At 38.4% G+C, this 20,347-nt stretch overlaps 2 protein-coding genes across 3 annotated transcripts in view; one reads left to right on the top strand and one right to left on the bottom strand.

Moving 5' to 3' along the window:
- The window catches only part of LOC112056230 (neurogenic protein mastermind), a 44,109-nt gene extending 30,735 nt beyond the window's left edge, over positions 1-13,374 (top strand). For both annotated transcript variants that reach the window (XM_024096618.2, XM_024096617.2), the window contains exons 4-9: positions 566-686; positions 5,736-5,858; positions 7,220-7,504; positions 8,222-8,345; positions 9,655-9,727; positions 10,578-13,374. In XM_024096618.2, coding sequence (XP_023952386.1) covers positions 566-686; positions 5,736-5,858; positions 7,220-7,504; positions 8,222-8,345; positions 9,655-9,727; positions 10,578-10,910 — 1,059 coding nt within the window. In that variant the 3' untranslated portion in view covers positions 10,911-13,374. The remainder of the gene's footprint in view (positions 1-565; positions 687-5,735; positions 5,859-7,219; positions 7,505-8,221; positions 8,346-9,654; positions 9,728-10,577) is intronic.
- Positions 13,375-14,182: 808 nt separating this feature from the next.
- Positions 14,183-20,170, bottom strand: LOC112057269 (tetraspanin-17). The gene is made up of 5 exons (XM_052882005.1): positions 19,822-20,170; positions 18,651-18,869; positions 17,216-17,398; positions 15,443-15,640; positions 14,183-14,612 (listed from the first exon to the last, which is right to left on the bottom strand). Exons 1-5 carry the CDS (start codon positions 19,876-19,878, stop codon positions 14,295-14,297), a joined length of 975 nt encoding a protein of 324 aa, XP_052737965.1. The 5' UTR covers positions 19,879-20,170; the 3' UTR covers positions 14,183-14,294.
- Positions 20,171-20,347: the final 177 nt, after the last annotated feature.

The following is a 20,347-nucleotide window of genomic DNA, read 5'->3' as shown; positions in this document are numbered from 1 at the left end:
AACTCTTGTCATTCTGAGAAGAGACTCGTACTCAACAGTGGTCCAAATGTGGGTTGTTAATAATGAATGATGGTGTATAAGTTTAAAGTTGCTAAGCATTTGCCTTAATTACAATAGATGTGTAAGTACAATTAAAATATGGACATCTTCCAGTCGAGTGGATGACGAGGCGAACTTCAAGATTAAGCTAATACTTAGAATTAGAATGAATCATTGACTAATACCTGGATTCTAAATATAAAACTAAAGTAGATACTTCCCGTGATGCATACCGTAACAGTATGTTCGTTATTCTTATGTTCTAATCGAGTAACATGTAGGTTATATTTTATCCCCTTATTCCCGTAATCGGACCAGTAGTTTCTGAGATTAGCTCGTTCAATTAAACAAACTCTTCTTTATAATATTAGTAGGTATGGATAGTATAGATTAATAAAAAGATAATTGGAGCAGCGAGTTGTGAGAAATTCTCTCCTAAAAGTCATAGGCCTGGCCCTGATAGGCTGATGATGATTATTTGCTTTATAAATACTTGTAATAATAAATGTACGTCATTGTCTGGCAGGTGTCAGCAGCACAACACATGCAGGTGAGCGGCAACGCGGGCCACGTGTCTGCCGCCGCGCAGCAGGGCATGTACGCCAGCTTCCAGCACCAGGGGACGCCCTCGCCGCAGCATCACCAGGGTAAGAGAACCAAGATCGACCAACTATAAACCTGTTATCGACGCGATGCAACTTGCGGTACGGACCGCTTCAGTGTGCTCGTGGCGTTCGAGCCGTCCACATCTCTTGTTGAGTAATTCTTTATGGGTTACTTGGGATAGGCGGGAAGAGTGACTTGAGTGGAAAAGGGGAGTGTTAGATATCTGTCAAAGGCGCCTTTAACCCTACTCACATCGTTCACAAGTACGTGACTTCACTCAAGGTCATTCTCTGCTATTCTAGGGTCTTATTTTGGTTACAGTTTGTTTTGTCAATTAAGTTGTCCTGACAAGTGTTGTGAACCATAACCTTTGTTCGACATTAGTTTTTCTTAATTTTGTAATCACCTTTGAGTCCACTAAAAAACCTACTATAGAGGAAATAAGAAAAGGATCATCGACGGAGGGAGTGAGAACCGGTTTACACTTGTCGGTTGTCAGGCCCTAACTATTCATACCTGTCCGACACAAAATCGTATGATTAACGTTCGATTAATATCCGAGCCCGGGTACCAAGTGCAGTATGTAAAACATTCTTATGTGTGACATCCTTAATCCAGATTCTGGATAGGTAGTGAATTAATTAAGAATTTCAATAATATTGTTGGTTTTTTAATTAATTTACGTTGTAATCAGTAGTCATTGATTGCTCATCAATTATGATCCATATCATGCTTTATTGGTGCCTACGTAAGAGTATTGTGTTCAATACATATGCGCTTCTGTTGTGCCGTTATTTATCGTTAATTAATATTATGTAATAGGTACAACTATAGCTAATTTATAAATAAAATCTTTTCAGTTTATCCACTTTAGAAGTTTCATACTGATAATTGCGCGGTGGATCGGTTAATATTTTTAAGTTCGTTTTAATCGCATCGAAGTCGTCGTATCTACCTGGAATTTACTCAGTTTCCGGTCGTTCCGTTTGCCGATAGCTATTTTCGGTGTTACATTCTTGCCATACTTATTGTTTTTCGCGTTTTTATTTAATTTTAACTTATGCTTATCTTTATACGTCACAACTGATTAAAACTAGGCTGTTTGATGCTCTGTCATGGTAATGTTAGAAGCATAATTGATAAGGCTTTTCAGTTTGTTAGATTGGAATCCAACTTAACATCTTAGCTTAGCCACAATAGTAATAATAATATAACTAATATAGTCAGTTTTACATTAGACCAGGACATCTGCGATCGATTCGCGTGAAAGAGGCTCTAAGTTACATAAAACTATAATATTTAAAAAAACTTTCCATGTTATAGAAAAATATGTCGTAGGTAGGTAGGTAGGCATATAGTGTTCAATAGTGTTGAACAATAAGTTACATTTTAAGTAGTAGATAGTATCATGACTGGTGAAAATAAAGGCTGCCTTGCCCGGTATGGTAATTCTAAAACAAGTATCGCAATGAATAGAACTCGATATTTATACTTTTATTGATACTACATATACCGATATAGGTTCGAGTAACAACATAACGTTGCGTGCTTAGTTTATTTTTCATAACACACGCTCAGTACAATGCACCAAGGGGTATGGGTGTTCCTGCTAGCCTGTTCTAAGTGTCGCCAGTAATGTGGGTGAAAATGCACCTTATGTTGTCGCCATAAGCCGGGTGGTTTTGTAACTGCAGTAGCCGTACGGACTACGGTTGATCTGTGGCCGGGGGGAGGGCGCTCCGAGGTTGACGATCTGCGAGAAATGAGAATGCGCCAAGCGCGCTTCGGGGATGACATAGATTGAAGTCTTTATTGCGTTCACTTTATAACTGATTTTGCTTCTTTTTGTTGCCACCGTTCAGTTGTGATATGTGTACATGTAAAGTGTAGACTCATCGAGCGCAGTCCGACACAACTATACAGATATTACTAAATGTTTCTTTTTTTTTTTGTTGTTTGAAAATGTTATTAGGTACTGCAAAGACTATCGTTTTAGATTGAGGAAAGATGTGCCGGGTGTATTAATTAAAATTTTTAGTTATACATTCTTGATACATTTAAATCAAAAAATAACTTGCGACAACCCGACATACCTTATTTTAAGACGGCTGCAAGTTTGTCTGCTTATATACTCCTACCTTTAGTTTTCGTAACTCGGAAGTACAAAAGTAACCAAGTAGATATGACCGTATGGAGTTTGGAACGTAGGAGCTTTGAAAGGTAGCAGTTTTCAAGGATGTTGCGGACTCTTAGTCTACACGGAGAGAGATAAAAAAAACATTTAATTGCATATCTTCTATGGAAAACCCATTAAATGTAAACCAATGTTGGTGGCTTTCAATGGCTGTAAGCTCCTAATTTTGCGAATAACCCAGGTTAAGGTTATAACAGGAATTGTAAGTTTTTAATCTAGATATTTAAGTTTGGAACTCCCGTTTTTATTGCGTTACTATAGTCACACATACTCAGACCTTACCTTGTATCGCGCTCAAATTCACCAACAAAATTGTTGTTAATTAAGGGACAAACTCACATATCGAAAATATTCAACACCCACAAATATATCTTGTGTTCTTACAATACACACAACTATAAATTTAAATCGTAACACACACACGTAATTTGTGTAACAACACAATGAAACATCGATTCTATAGATGCAGTTTGTATAAACACGTTAGATCGTGATCATATACTTTCGACAGAGAGGTAACGTCCAGCGAGGCAGGTCCTATGGTAACTGGTCTGAGTGCAGATAGGTCACCGGCTAAACTAGATCTCTATGTCAGACTGTTGCGCTACAAACTGGCTACGTACATATGTATAACAATCTCAAGTGCCTTGTTACGTGACTAAGTCACAGCACGAAATTTAACATTGTTCGGTTACATCACTCACCTCGTTTCATAGTGCTTCACAATCGTTCCTCATTAATATTGTATCAATATCGTCTTACGGTCTTAACTGTCGGAATAGCATTTGGTCTTAGCTGTCAGAAAAGATTTTGGTTTTAGTCGTCTTTAAAAAAGGAATAAGGCAAAAAAATACAGAGAATAGCTGTCGTTTTATTACCATGCAGATACATCGTCATTCTGCTTATTTTTTAATAGGTCACTTCAGTGCCCGACCTCCTTACACGAGGGGATATCGAGTTTAAACCTTGACATCCGATAAAACTGATCGTGTGTTTGTCGCGAATCGCGATGGTCAATGTGCATGGTCATGCAGATCGCCGCCAACACACCATCACTTTTATCGGATATCACGTCGTTAGCGCTGCAGGCCGTTAGCACCCTTTGAATCTTGTTATTTTTCAAGGCCACCACAGTTAAAATTAATTGGGTAAGGTATCTACTTACCTACGGTTAGAAGCAAAGGCTGACTTCGTATGGCAAAAAGCTATCGCAGTCTCTCGCATATTCATATTTATTTTTATTCTCTACAAGTTACTACAATCTTACCCTATGATGCAATCTAAGATGGAAGCGGGCTAACTTGTTACGAGTAGGATGAAAATCCACACCCCTTTCGGTTTCTACACGACATCGTACCGGAACGTTAAATCGCTAGGCGGTACCTCTTTTGCCGTCGACCCACCAAGCAGACCTGGACCAATTAAGAAAACCTCAATCGGCGCATCCGTGGATCGAACCCAGGACCTCTGTCTTCGCACACCACTGCGCCACGGAGTCTGTCCATGTTCATTGTTCATATAGTTTTAACTATTTTGAAATTTGGAATTATTGCGTATTTTTTTTAATTACTTGTTCCGCAAGATTCGGCAAAGTTTTAGAAAACATGTCAAGATGAATGAAATCACTAAGTTATGGCTTGGCCAAGGAAAATAGGGACACACTTTATATACTTAGATATAGTACAGGCGTGGTGTCGTCTCATGCGCACATCACGTTCCATTTACAGCGAAGGTAATGATACGACTACTCATCATCTTTATCGATGTTTATTTGTTTTACTGTGTCCGAGGAATGTGTTTATAAGTCCGAACGAATGATCCATAATATTTACTGAGACGACGCTGCAGATGCAAATGAATATCTCGTACATCTAGCACTGACTATGAATCTAATTTGTTTTAAAAAATATAAAAAATATTTAAACTGTCACCAATTTACGGTTAAACTAATAGAAACATCATCATAAGTTATTTTTTGAACGGATCACACACCAGGGTCAGACCTGAGAGTTCCAATGCGAGCTGGCAGGCGTGTAATTTATCAGTAAGGATCACTATCAGATGTTAATGATAATAACGGGAAGGTTAATGGGAATGACATTTGCTATCGACAGGTCACCTGATCAAGATCTGTCATTCCCATACATTTTTCTAGTTTTCGAAGTGTTTGCGATCGTAGAAAGAGAATCGACATGCCACTTGGCTACAGGGGCTGAGGCGTAACACAACCTTCTAAAATCCAGGCCATAAAGTACCATGATAGCTTGATGATGATTCAGATGATATGATTGAATCCGGTCCGGGGCATGCACCTCCAACTTTTCAGTTATGTGCTTCTCCGTTTGAGACACGTGATAATTAATTTCTTAAAATGAAAGAAAGAAAGAAAGAAAGAAGAAAAATTTAACCGGACCGGATTCGAACCCACACTCTCCAGAATACGAGGCAAAATTCATATCCACTGTCTATCTATCACGCTATCACGGCTCAACGGATGCTAATGCTCAAATGCTTCAAATTTTATCGTGCTAATTTTAGTTTTCTTTTTTTTGGTGTTCTTGTTCTTATTCAATCAAATCTGCATTGAAGCAACGTAGTTTCATCTACACCAGTATTATAAAGAGGAAATATTTGATTGTCTTTGTTTGTTTGCTCTGAAACTACTGAACCCATTTGAATAATAATTAGGTATTTCACTGTTGAGAAGATAAACTAAAGGCTATATTTTATCACTGTTTTCCTCCGGGAACGGAAACCACGCGGGTGAAATCGCGCGGCGTCTGTTAGTATCTTATAAGGCTGAGAACATCGCCCTTATAACCAAGGTCGATAACTAATATGATTTTTGATGTCAGTGAATTCAGATCAGCGTGATAATGAAGGTTTTGTTCCCTAGGGAGCGGATGCGACTCGTACTCTGTCTCGCAGTCCCAGAGCATGAACTTCTCGCCGTCGATGCGCGCGCGACCCGCCGGCCCCGCGCAGCAGACAGCGCAGGGACCCGGGCAGCAACCGCTTGGTAATTTGCTTTTTTTTTAATATCGAGATTAATAACACAATAGAATTCACAAAAACACACTGAAAAGCTACTAACACAGGGAGATTACAAATTACTACTTGTCTAAGATACAGTGGACGTAAAGTATTTGCCGCATACTTAGTAATGGTGCTACATACTGAGCCGTTTTTAGGCAACACCATGTTACATAGGGAGCTTGTTTGGCTCCAAGCGTATAAGTGTCTGGTTTACTATGGCGGTTCAGGATTTTTTCCTCAATGTAAATATCAAAGTATGATAGAACGCTTCGTCAAAAGTTAGGTAGAGCCCAGTGCCTGTGCTTCGGTTGCTCCGCATTGGCGGAATCATTACCATGCTCCCAGTGCATGTCCTTTGTCACCAGACTACAACCATTCAAAAAACACCGTTAAATATTTAACTTTAAGGGTTATCTATCGTAGGTAGGGCTCACCTACCAAAAGTAACATCATGGGCTAACAAACTTTCAGTTTTGTAGAAATTTTATTTGATCAGGCATATAGATCATGGGCTAACTTTGAGTTTTTCAGACTTAGGTGATACATATTTTTTACGTCATCAGGCTTTTTGCTCTTTGTTCTTTACTTACTTGCTTATCAAAATGGTTCATACATAAATGCAGCGACATTTAGAAAATGAGATACTAAACCCGATACCTACGTACTACAGTATAAAAGCTTGGCGCTGGCCAGACGATGTAAGTAGATGAGTTTATGTTTAATAATGCAGACGGAGCACATTCAACGGGCTTTGCCACCGATCCATACACTTATCTACCTACCGCATACCTAATACAGGACACGGGATGTAGCGATGTACCTACCTAGTACCTACACTTTGTTCTGTGTTATTGAACGTGATGTTTTTTTCTATGGGAATAGTTTTTTTGTTCTCATCGACACTGTTACTAAGAATAGGTAAATTAATGACGTGAGTTATTGACGTGGGCCATTTTTATTCGCAATGATGATAGTATGGAATGTTATCGACATCGTAATATATACCTACCCACTGTAAAACTAAACATGTAGGTATGTACTAAGTACCTATGTACTAAATGCATGTTTAGTTCAACATAATACTGATGAAACATATTAATTGAATTTCTACTACACTATTAATAGTATTGACAGATGGTTGCGTGTAATTCTGGACTTCGTCTAATCTATCTTTGAAATCTATTGAGTGATACCGAAGATGCGTGCAAAAACAGACAGGCCGATAAAAATAATTTATAGTGTTTTCTTCCTTAGATATCGACTTACATCAGATGGAAGCACTCGCAGTCAAAGGCTAACAGGTCGTTAAGAAAAAAAAATAATGATTTATTTTGTTATCTACAGGAATAGCAGCGGCGGGAATATCGCGCGAGCAGCAAGCGAAGATGCTGCAGCAGCAACAGCAGCAAATGCTGCGCGCGCAGCAGCAACAGCAACAGCAGCAGCAGATGCGGCCGCCGCCTCCCGAGTACAAGGCGCGGTTCGCAAACAGCGCCGCGGGCCCGAGGCGAGCCGCCGCCCCTCCCCCGCGCGCCTTCCCGCCGCACGCGCGCCCCTACGCGCCCGACTGGCGGCACGTGCTTATACAGCAGCAGTCGGCGCGACAGCAGTTCCCGCACCATCACCAAGGTAGAATGCCCACACATTGATATCAGTAGGTCTATGCGACGACATATTTCGTGAAGACATTGTTTTTTTTATTCACTAACATGTAGGTAAGCCCTTGTTTGCGACCCTACCTGACGTTACAGTCTGTGATTGAAGCGGGCTGATTTGGAAGACAAGATTACCTTACCACTGACGGTTTCAACGCGGCATCCTACCGGAACGTTAGATGACTTGACGGTGTCTTGGTGGTATTTATTAGCCACGGTCGATGCTTACCATCAGACATATTGTAGACCAAGGGTGCCGTATCGCAAAAGAAAGAGCGATATTTTCCGCTAGGTCGCCATTGGTCGACTGTCTTTTACACTTCACGAAATTAATGTCGAAACTGCTGAATGCAATGAACAAAGAATAATAATTGATAAATTTTGCTATTTTCCGTGAAAAATCTATTCTAAAATATTCAATTGTAAAGCTTTACAATTATTGTACATTGCAGAGTCAATAACTCTGAAGAATGCTCCAGTATCAAAGTAAAGTACCTACGTAGACCCTTCTGAGACTAACTGCTTGCCAGTGAAATTGTTTACCAGGGCCTTCAGAACGTATTTTGATTCGCGCGTGACTTCTAAAGTCAAAGTGTGTTGACAGATATGTGAAAGAGGATTGTGTATCGACAAATATTATTATAAATAAAAATATTTATTAGAAAATTTAAATATGAGTGTTTGTTATCAGGTTTCAATATGGGCGGCATGGGTGGAATGGGTGGAGTGAGCGGCGGCATGACGCAACAGCAGCAACTGCAGCTGCAGCAGGCGCGGTTGCAGCAGCAGCAACTGTTGCAGCATCAGCAACAAAGGTAACTACATTTTGAGACTTATCTTAGCATTCCATGAATTCAACGTGGCGGTGCCAGATCCATCGCACCCGCACACTGTATGCATGAAACAAGTGGTTTTTTGGCAAACAATTTTTCAAAATTCGATGGGTACAGAACGTGAATTTTGGCTGTCTTTACACATTAAAATTACGAGCAAAGCTGTTTCTCGAAAATTGAAAATGGATACCTACCTTTTTAAAGAGTTATTTTGAAAAAATAAATGTTTAAATTATTATTAATAATTAAAACAAACAGAAAGTAATTTTAAATGTAGTGGCGCCAACATTTCAAATTGCTTCCTGCGTACGTGTTCTATAGAGCTTGATATGATTATCTAATACGAGAATAGATACAACATATTAACAGACAACGTTTAATGTAATTACAGTAAATATTAGCAAATAAATGTACAGTTCCGCAATGTGAACGTTAGAAAATGTACCTAATATACCAGTAGTTTTAATTTACATGCAAACAGTGATGTAATGATTAATTAAAACTTGTGTTTCCCCTTCTTTAACCTCAGCGCTCACCTTGTTGACGACTCGCGAGCATAACGCGCTATTAGTTACGAGGGTGACCATATTACAGAAAGACGAAAAAAGTTAGGGACACTCACAGCAGATAGGGTAGAATTAGGGACGCTCACAGCGGACATGCAAAAGTTAGGGACTCTCCCTCTCTCTCTCACCCTCTCTGAGGGTGGTCAGTAAATGTCAGGGATGCTCAAAGTAGTAGTAAGAAAATCGAAGTAGTAGTAGTAGGGAAAAATCAGGTACACCCACTCATCTGTTAAAATCAGGGACACTCACAGTGGACAGAGAAAAAATTGAGACGCTCAGTAAAAGTTATTATTATCATGGGGTCAAATAAAACATCAGGGAAAATTTAAAATTTACGCTGTTTGCATCCTCATGACATGGTTATAATGAATTAGTATTGTTTTTGGTTTAATTTAAGTTTATTTCGATACGAATACTTTTATTAGATTTTGGGGTGGTCAAAGTGTCAACTGCTATATAATTCTAAAAAAATACCATATTGATATTCACATAGGTCCATAGACAGTCCCGTTGCACTACTAATTCCTATATATTTTCTGTATATAAAATCAGTGAGTAACATCTGTATTCCTAAAGAAACTCGAACTACGCGTGTGAAACCGAGGCGACCGTTAGTTTAGAATGACTTAGTTTTAAATTGAAACTCAAAATGTACAAATTATGGCGACCCTACAAATGAACTCGAGTCATTCATTAATCGCATTAATCGTACTGTTTACTTCCAGGGCATCGAATCAACAGTCGTCAATGTCGCATCTAATTATGCAACAGAACCAAATGATGAGCGTGCAAGGACAGGTAATTATTATGTTTTATCGTACTTGTTTATCGTTTTACTTCATTGATTTACTCGCCGTTATCGCGGGGATGAGGAAATGTATAAGTAATAATGTTATTGTAAAGTTTATCGATTGCTTTGAAATTGTAATTAAAATAGTTCTTATGTAATGTTTATTTTTAACTCCGCCCCTATTAAAGCAATATTTTTACAATCTCATTAAAGCAATCATTTTTGGATATGTGTGATACAGTTGGTATCTTTGTATGTATATGTTTAAGTTCCAATGTAAACAACAATCTTATATTTTGGTCAGGGACAATTTTCTTCCAAAAAAATATATACTCAAAAGCTGTGGTAACCAACCATAATTTATACTAGAGATAGGGCACTAGTACATCAAAACTGAGGCAGACAAATACCCATAATTGTCTAATATCATTTAGTCGCTTATTAAAAAACGAAAGTTATTTAAACAAATAATACCTAAATATTGTCTACAATGTCGAGTTATGTGTAGTTATAGGAAAACACAAAATTGTGCCTGTGTGCGCTCAGTGCAGTAGCTGAATTCGGATTTCACTTTTTGCGGTGATTTTGTAGGCAACATGTCTATAATATGAAATATCGTTTTCAGTAACAATGTTTAATGATATAACCATATAAGGTTATTTTACAGATACTCTGTTAGTTAGCATGTTAGTTTTATTTTGTTTTAAAACTATTTATCATCATCTCTGTTTTCAATGGCACACACTTATAGTGCAAGTTGATTTACAGTTTTGATTTACGATGCGACTCTAATATAATATATAATAATAAATTTACATAGGCGAGGTATTCTATAAGTAAATGAAATATTTTTTCTAGATGCCGAACATTCACATGAGCCAGTCGCAGAGTATGAGCTTGCAGCAGTCCGGCATGGGCGGGCTCGGGCCCATGCAGACCATGCCGAGCCAGCAGCCGATGCACGCACAGACCAACACCATGCAGACGCAGAACATGCTCGGCAACGGGCCCATGCAGACTCAGAACGGAAACAACCCCTTCTCGCTTCACTCCGCGTCTTCCTTCACGGGCCAAACCGCCGACTTCAATCTCGACTTCCTTGATAATATGCCTTCCAGTGACACCAGCAACCTCACTGCGCAAGAGTTGCTCAACTCGCTAGACAATTCCTTCTTGAATGACATACTATAAATTAATGTTTATGTGTAATGAAGTACTTTCATAGGAAAATATTTGACCGTAACTGGACCAAGACTCCACAAGGCGGCTTTAAAATTAAAACATAGCCATAAGGGCTGTCCAATGTCCATACAATGGCATACTTTGACATTCAGCGTTTTTCTCTTCAACAAATGAAAGGAACGTATTTAGAGAGGTCTTGATATTATTCTTCCCTTTTGTACACGTAGTTTTACTCTAGTTTCATTCGATATATATTGTAGGAGAAATTGGGACACTTGTGTGACCCGAAACAGTTCCTTTACAAGCGCAATGAAGACGCGTAGACACGTTTAAATATTGTGCCGTGACTATGCAACGCAAATATTGCATAGACGTCGAATAAATGCGTACGCAACATGGACGTTGTGTATGTGTATGCAAGCATCCGACAAACGCGTACGCATTTCTGGCGTATTGCGTGCACGCATCCGACAAACGCGTACGCATTTCTGGCGCATTGCGTGCACGCATCCGACAAACGCGTACGCAACGCAGACGTCTTGTGTACACAATGACAATGCGTACGCTATACGGATTATGTATGTGTGTACGATAAACTCGTACGTAACTCACGGACCGCGGTGCGTACGCGTACGACAACCGCGTACGTTACTGTGAAGGGACTGAGAATCAGACAGCCCCAGAGAGCCGTGCAGTCATATCATTGTACCATTATTCGTATACCAGTTAATGTAGGTAGCTCGCGACCAAGGTGTAACATAATGTGACCAAAGTTTTCCATCAGAAATACGCGGCGGCAACGCCCCGCGAATCTTCCGATAATTGTAAACATTTTCTAAGCATTGTTTTATATGAACTATATTAATTATTCTAAAGAATTCCAATTCGTAAAGTTTATAGTTTTTATAATTGTTCATGCATAGTTCATTTGTAAAATATATTGTATAGTAAGGTTGTTTATAGAGTATTAACGATTATGTACTGCAGTAGTTGATGGCTCCCGAAAAACTTAATTTATCCTTGCGCGGGAACCATGATTCTCATTATTTGCTGATGCTTTTATATACTATGTATATTTATTACAGATATTGTTATTAATATAAGTGAATAGCACAAAAGACATTTCAACGATTTTATTTACACTTTTATGAATTTATTTTATAGAATGACATCATGATTGGGGCAATACATGTTTATAGCGTATATTCTTATAATCGAGTTTGTACTTTGCCATGTGACATTACAAAGTATTAATTTATTTGTATCTGGACCTCCACTACAATCTCGCTGATAATAATCATTCTTAAATAAAATAAAACTAAACAAATGAGATTGGCGCAAACGCCAATCACGCTGTTATCTCTATGAATGACGTCACTTACTAATGTGTTGTGTTTCGGCGGCAAAAATTTTACGTAGATATTTTTTCATTTATATTAATTTTTTACTGGTTATTATTGACGGGACAAAATAAAATATAGCTTGTGATACTTCTATAATTCAGTTTAAACACTGTTTACAAAAGAGGCAAATAGCCTATTTCCCTTTGTCGTCACGAAAACTTTTGCTGCATGTTGAAGCTAAATGTAAGGATGATTATTGTCAGCGAGGTTCGTTCTCCGCCTGCAAACGGCCCAATGTATTTTTATTTATAGTGCAAATGTACATTTTATCAGTTAAGTTTATTTTAAGATCATTCCTGTACCTAAGATGTAATTAGTAGATTATACTGTGATGTCGGTCTCAATGGTCTGTAGATTAATATAGAATCAATTATTATAAATAGAATATTGTTATTGTTAAGGATCTCATGTATTACTTAGAAGAGGTTTTTTGGGATTCTGGAGTTTTCTGGATGTTGGTATTATTTGACAAGTTCCGTCAGTAGGTTACGAGAATTAAATTATTGTACAATTATATATGTATAATATATTTTCAATGTATAATTTTACCACAAATGTGAAATATGTTAAATCATTTATTGAAATTCGGAAAGCATAGCTGACAAAAAGATTGTATATTATATGTATTAAATATTCCGTTTTAAGTGGAAAAATCATAATTTAATATAAATGTAAAAAAAAAAACCAGCTCTCTGTTACAGCTATTGACCAGTTGTAAATGATTGACACATTCCAGAGCCATTGTTAACAATGTTTTAACTTTAGGACCAATTTTTGAATGTTCTTTTGAAAATAATATTACATATTGAAAAAAAATTGCCTTTTTATTTTTTTTTAAACTTACCTACTACACGTTATAAACGATTAGTCTTTTTTTACTTAAATTATAGTAAAGTTACAAGTGGAAAACTTAATATGAGGAGATAACACTTTACAGAAAATTACATGAAAACAACTGAAAATACTTGCTCTTATTTTTAGTTATTTTCTATAGAGAGCGTCCAGTTTGGTACATTCGTATTTATTTATCTTAAATTTGTATTAGTTTTTTTTCGTACTGAGTAAATATACAGGGTTTATTTCCAATTCCAATCCAATTTCAAATATGCTGGGGTTATTTCCCATAACTCTCCATAACATTTATATTCTTTACCGAAAATTAATTAAATGTTCAAGGAAAATTCGTATTTTCGGGATAAATAATATTTCTTATGTAAATAGATCTTAAAATGTGTCTTATACGCATCCTTATAATTATGTCGTAGCCAAGCTTTACGTACTTTAAAATGCAAGGATAGATAAAGGCGTGTGTTACATGGATAGTCGAAATCATTTGAAATACTTTGTATGAAAACATAAAAAAAAAATATTAGTTATGCAGTTCGGCTCCTATAAGTGGACTCGTCAACTCCTTGAAGTTATGGAAAATACTCCCGAGCACCCTGTATATTTTGCTTAAAAGACGGAAAATCCTAATCCAATTCCTAGCTAGGGGGTCTATTACTGAATTTTATATTTTCTTGTTTGACGGTTTTCTATTAAGGATATGCGTCGAAAAAATTTATAATTTTTTGCAATGTTATAAATGTGAAATGCTAATGCAACAGGCTTGGTTGACTTTATTCTTTAGAAGCGGTCGAGTTAACGAATAACCCAGATGTAGTGCTATTCTGTGGCGATGATTAGTCTACATTGTGAGTCTCGAATTCGTTTGTAACTCACTTTTTTTAACACGACACTACCTATAGACATACAGAAATGGATTCGAAACTTACACTGTCGAGTAATAAAAATTACGTTAAAAAGTAGCGCTACTGATGTGGAAGTAACAGGCAGTAAGTAGTTACTTCCAGATCATTATTAGTATTCGCAAAAATATGGTAAAAATACCGCTTTGTTACCACATAAAAGAGTCCGCCTGATGTTTGTGTAGAATATCCGAAAACCGTTCCAACCTTCTCTCTAAAGCAATTATCTCCGCGGTTAATTCTCATACCATCTCATTGGGTTTAGTGTGGAAAATTCTCGGGTTCCTTACACGGGGACTGTAAAAGTTGTTGGGTTGTATGTACTTCGCTGTAATCGGCTCGTCGTGCAAACTCATATTGCGTTCGTAGATGTTCTCGTTCTTGCAACCGAAGCCTTTTATCATAAAGGAATTCATCTCTTGTCTACTCTTTCGCAGTCTTATACAAGAGAACACTGTGCTTAATAGGATGGCAAGTTTGAAAACGGCGACGACAAATAGTGATATCATGAATATGAAGTACTGTTCCTGGTACCAATCTTCGAGTTTAGTCTGGCAACCCTGTAATAAAAAAAAACATGATTATATCTAGTATTTCTATATTTTTTGAAAGACATACTCTATATATACAATTTATTCTTTGAGTCTGGCTTTAGATGTTTGACAAGCAGTTGGTGTGTAAAATTTAAGAAGCATCCGAAATGCAAAACTGTTTAATATTAGACTATCATCTGCTGCCATAGACCTTCCATTTTATAAAACCTATATAGTTTACGACCAAGTCTCGGTTCCGCGGATCATCGTTAACAATGCGCATTGTTTGAAACACCTTCGTCTTTCACTGGACTAAAGTCAACTGAATTTAGTGATACTCCTGAGGACCATAGGGCGCGGTGCGTTTAGTTGATCCCTCTCATAATTAGCCGCAAAGCTGAAAACTCCTGCGCTCCGATCAACATTTCGGCGCGTTCCGTGTGTCATACCGACCAATAATGTCGTCGCTGACGTTTCGGCGACAACGTTTCGCAGCTATGTCGCTACACTAAAGCGTTTTTGGTTTGGGATGGTGCTAAGTACTCTACTCTAAGTACTTTTCGTTCTCCTATCCGTAGGAGATTTCGCCCAAAGGATTAGCAAACTGAAGTGGCAGGGGGCGGGCCATATCTGTCGTAGAACAGATGGCCGCTGGGGCAGACGTGTTATGGAGGCCGCGTACCAGCAAATGCAGTGTAGGACGCTCTCCAGCTAGATGGTCCGATGACATCAAGAAGGTAGTAGGAAGTGGCTGGATGAGGAAGGCGGAGAATCGTGTGTGGTGGCGTGCTCTCGGAAAGGCCTATGTCCAGCAGTGGACGAAAACAGGATGTTGATTGACTGATTGAAGTACTCGCCGGCACGTGTCGGTAGGTCGCGTTGGGCGCCAATTCCTGGCAGCGCGCGGGGTCCGCGGGCGCGGGGCTGAGGTGCGAGCGCGGCGCGCTCTGCACGCAGCACGAGGGCGGCACGGACAGGCCGCGCGGGCCCAGGCGCCGCAGCTGCCACAGCGACATGTCGTAGTTGCGCGCGCTCGTCATGCCGCAGCACTCCAACTGGAATCAGCATTCACATTATTGTGCAGTGACCATCGATATAAATCGTTAGGTGGGCCCCTCCATACTAAAGAACGCACAATTTTATGTCATTACACAAAGACGTGCACGCACACTTTATCTTAGTACGTAACAAGCGCATGCTGTGGATGTTGGTGGGCTTAAAAAAATATTTACTGTTTTTTTTTTGTATTTTAATCCCTTAATTATGCCTTCGTGTTAATTTTGGAAGTGTAAAAACACAAGCCACAAGATGAATAAAGTGATGACGTACTCAATGTGCCAATGACAATTCCGCGAAGCTTTGAGGCCCATCTAACGATCTACGATCGATGGGAGTAAGTAAGAGGGTAGTAAGCCGGCGAATCCGTTGCGAAAAGCGTGATCGAGCGAGGCGTTTATGATGCGTGCTGACATCTACATGCATAGTGAAACAGTGTTTGTTATTTTAAACTATCAGTAGATGGCGTTCTTAGAGATCTTTGAAATATTTTTATACAGTTCGAGGACCGTGCGTTGCAGTTATACCTGAGGCTCATAGATGGATGTTTTGTTTTTTATTTTTGAAAGAAGCTTTACTTCAGTCGTGTGGTTTAGCACACTCTTTTTTTTAGGATCTGTCTTTTGCCAGTAATGTAGGGTAATTTTGAATTATAGAATCGATAGTCTTTTTTCTCTGTCTCTTAGATTTGTAATTTATTTAGAAAAAATACATTATATAGGGAGTAAAATACAGAATTAGGTAACATTTTTTGTTATTCTGTGATCTGAGCATTTATTAGTAAATTTAATGAATGGCCATATACATAATATTGTGTAACAGGTGCGCGCGGGACGATATCGACCATTTTTATTCCTGTGGATACAGGTGAACACTACAAATATAAGCTGTCTGGAGTATGCCTATCTTAAAACATTTGCGGCCCTCATATCGGTATTTAAACTGAAGTCTTAAATACCAATATAGTGATTTAGTCTGCTGATTGGATGTCCACTGCTGAATACCTCGTCTTTTATTCTTATTTAGAGACTTGGACTGCTTTAGTTTACTTATCTAAATGTATAAGTAGGTATAGTTTTTGAGGTCTTGTGTACCTACAATCCTACACTAATATTAGAGAGAAGGTTTGTATTTTTGTTTGTAACATATTATATTGTATCCTCGTATTCCCACGGAAACGAAAACTACAAGGTTAGTTTTTGACGACCTCCGTGGCGCAGTGGTATGCGAGGTGAATTTACAAAACGGATGTCCTAGGTTCGATCCCCGGCTGGGACGATTGAGATTTTCACAATTGGTCCAGGTCTGGCTGGTGGGAGGCTTCGGCCGTGGCTAGTTACCACCCTACCGGCAAAGACGTTCCGCCAATCGATTTAGCGTTCCGGTACAATGCCGTGTAGAAACCGAAACGGGCTGTGGAGTTTCATCCTCCTCCTAACATGCCCGCTTCCATCTTAAACTGCATTATCACTCACCATCAGGTGAGATTGTATCAAGGGCTAACTTGTAAAGAATAAAAAATAAAAAAAAAACCACAAGGTTATGTTATTAAAAGTCAGAGTTGCTCGAAGTACCTCAGTCTGCGCCAAGTCCAAGGCGGCGGTGAAGTGCTCGAAGTCTGGCACAGCGTAGTAGCTCTGCAGCGCGCCCACCGCGCCGCCGCGCGCCGCCTGCACGCCGTAGCAACGCGGCCACACCGCCGCCAGCACGCCCGCCGCGCACTCCGCCACCAGCAGCGCCAGCACCACCAGGAAGTACTGTAAGGGTGGCCGCACACCGACAATTTTTAGTCGGCCGATAGTTGGACGACTTTTTAATTGTGCGTGATTTAGGTTCGAGTTCACCGACAATCGTTTAAACATAATCAACCGTTTAAATAAGTTAAACGCCGTTTAGTTCAAATTTCCTGTTCACCACAGCCCATATGCCGGTGAAGGACGTAAATCGGGCGGTCTTAGTTGGACAGATGTGCGAGCTGTCATACATCGCTATACCTGTTCTATAATCGGCCGATTAAGTCGGTCGGTTAAAGTTGTAAGTGAGCGGGAGCTTTAAAACATTGTGTATAATGCGACGGTCGTAGCAATGGCGTGCATAAGACATTTAACTAGGGTATTTTTTATTAGGACACCAACAGATTACAATTAAATACAAATACATATATTGACAAGTAGTATATCTCCTTATAGGTAGACACAATTTAACAAATTAAAGAAAAAACAAAACCAAGGAAAAAACAGAAAAGTTAAACTAAGAATAAAAATAATGATAACAAATAGAAATAAAAATAATATTTCAAGAAATAAAAATCGCGCGGGTGTGAAGTAGTGTGCGCGGGGCACGACTTCACACCCGCACAGTTCTTTTCTCCCGTCGCCCGCATATCATGGGGGCGTCATCAACTAACTTTCCAAGCTATAATACTTTATCATCATTATCAGCCTATTTTAACAAGGCCAGACCTCACTCTTTATACGAGGGGATGTGAAGATAGAAGTTGACCCATTCTGAAGACCTAAGATTGATTTTTTTGTTCGTCTTCTTGTTTGTAACAGAATAAAATAATACAGCTTCAAATGTTACTTCGCCGCTTTGGTACACCGGCAAACATTTTGCCCTAGAAGAGTGATAAAATAAATATTTCTTCAAATTGAAAATGAGGGTATAAATCACTAGTCATTTCACACCTAATAATAATTATAATTAATTTGTTCTTAAATTAATGAAAATTTCGGTTAATAAGCTTAGAACAGTTAGATATTGATAATATATTTTATTTATGTTTTAATAAACAAACAATATATAATTTAAAATAAATAAGTAATGAAATGACATGCGTTTTCTACCTTCAATTTCAAATTTCTTTGTTGGTAAACATTACTCATCAAGAAAAGTTGTAGTAAACATATTTTGGACATAATAAGGCAACTGTCCCATGATAACTGAAAAACACTTTAGGATTTAACTAGGTAGGTAGAATAAATTATATTCTTATCAGATAGTACTTACGAAAGTTAGTATGATGTATCCCGGTATATACGTAGCCCACACTCCTATAGCGGCCACAGTGCAAACTGTGACCCCGGCGACCAGAAGTCCGAGCGCGACGTAATAGAAGGGGGGCTCTTCTAAGCCGTCTTCTGGCATCGCGAGCAAGCGCGACAGAAGGATCCTTCGTGTGTCGCACAGAAGTAGGAAACCGCATACCACTTTCACGAAACCACACGCCTTTATAGAACGAATGAAATATCTTCATGTAGGTATTTATATTATCAGTAGTTAATTTAGACACATCCCAATAATACTTTATATAGGACTAGCTGACGCCGCGCGGTTTCACCCGCGTGGTAAGGGGATAATATATAGCCTATAGCCTTCCTCGATAAATGGGCTATCTAACACTGAAAGAATTTTTCAAATTGGACCAGTAGTTCCTGAGATTAGCGCGTTCAATCAATCAAACAAACAAACTCTTCAGCTTTATAATATTAGTATAGATAGTACTTTAATTTCAAGTTTTCGATTTTATTTATCACCATGCCTTCACATAACCTGACGTTTCAAAAGCCTACTTAAAATAATTGAATTTTGACTTAGAAGCATAGAAAACTTGATTGTGGTGGGTAATGTAAAATAACAAGGACTATAAATGGGGTAGATCTAGATGCGATAAATCAGGTCAACTGAAGGACTCAGGCTCTGTTATTCCACAACATTTTTTCATCGGGAGATTACAAATTACTCGCCAATTTAATTAGGTATTGATAATAATTAATCTCTCACTTTAGGACCTATTATACCTACTTGGGTACATTGTTAAACAATTTTCAGGGCCTAATGGTTCTTTTTCGTAGTTCGCTAATCATCTAGGTATATCTAAGGGACAGTTAGAAATAATTCTTTTTGTTAGTTGACGAAAAATAATTAGTTCAACTTAACCGGTGTGTAACCTGCAGTGCTGAGTTATCAATATGTAGCAAAGACGTAAAGTCTGTTTACCTACTCATAAAATACCGTGGTTAGTGGTAAAAGAATTTTCAAAATCGGTTCAGTTGATCCAGTGATTACTACCTACACCCTCACCAAAAGTACCTCTTTATAATATTAAGCATAAATCACATCGTACATCAGTATAGAAAACTAATAATACAAACATTTTGTACAAAAAAAAATAACTTACAAAAAATATCGTATTGAAAAATCCAAACAGCACTTTTGTACTCGCGATTTTCTTCATGTTTATTTGTAAACAAAATCAAACGTAATATATGTCACTGTGTACAATGGTACTAGAACACGACCAATGGTATGCGCTATGGGAAATGCGTAGACGCGTATACACCTATGGATAAATGCGATGAATACGTACATTTGTCGGTTTTAGGGAGATACGCTCCGTTGGTCAGGTGGGGTGACTAATAATTAAGCCAGTTTTGTCTAAAAAATTATGCATGAGTTATTTTAACAATGTGCCTGCTACGAATTTCGATGTTACTCAACTCATCACGTTCCTCTACATTTAATTACAAAAATTTAAAAGCTAGAATAGTTTCAGGATTCTGACACTTCCAACAATTATTGTCATATTTCAACTGATTTACAAAACCTTGACAATTTTTATAGGTACTTTCTTATGTGAAATACCGCATGAAAATCTATTTAATAGTTTTTCGCGAACATACATATAGACAGATGAGGCGGAAGAT

The sequence above is a fragment of the Bicyclus anynana genome, chromosome 6 (assembly GCF_947172395.1).
Source record: "Bicyclus anynana chromosome 6, ilBicAnyn1.1, whole genome shotgun sequence".
NCBI lineage: Eukaryota > Metazoa > Arthropoda > Insecta > Lepidoptera > Nymphalidae > Bicyclus > Bicyclus anynana.
This window is presented reverse-complemented; position numbering and strand designations above follow the sequence as displayed.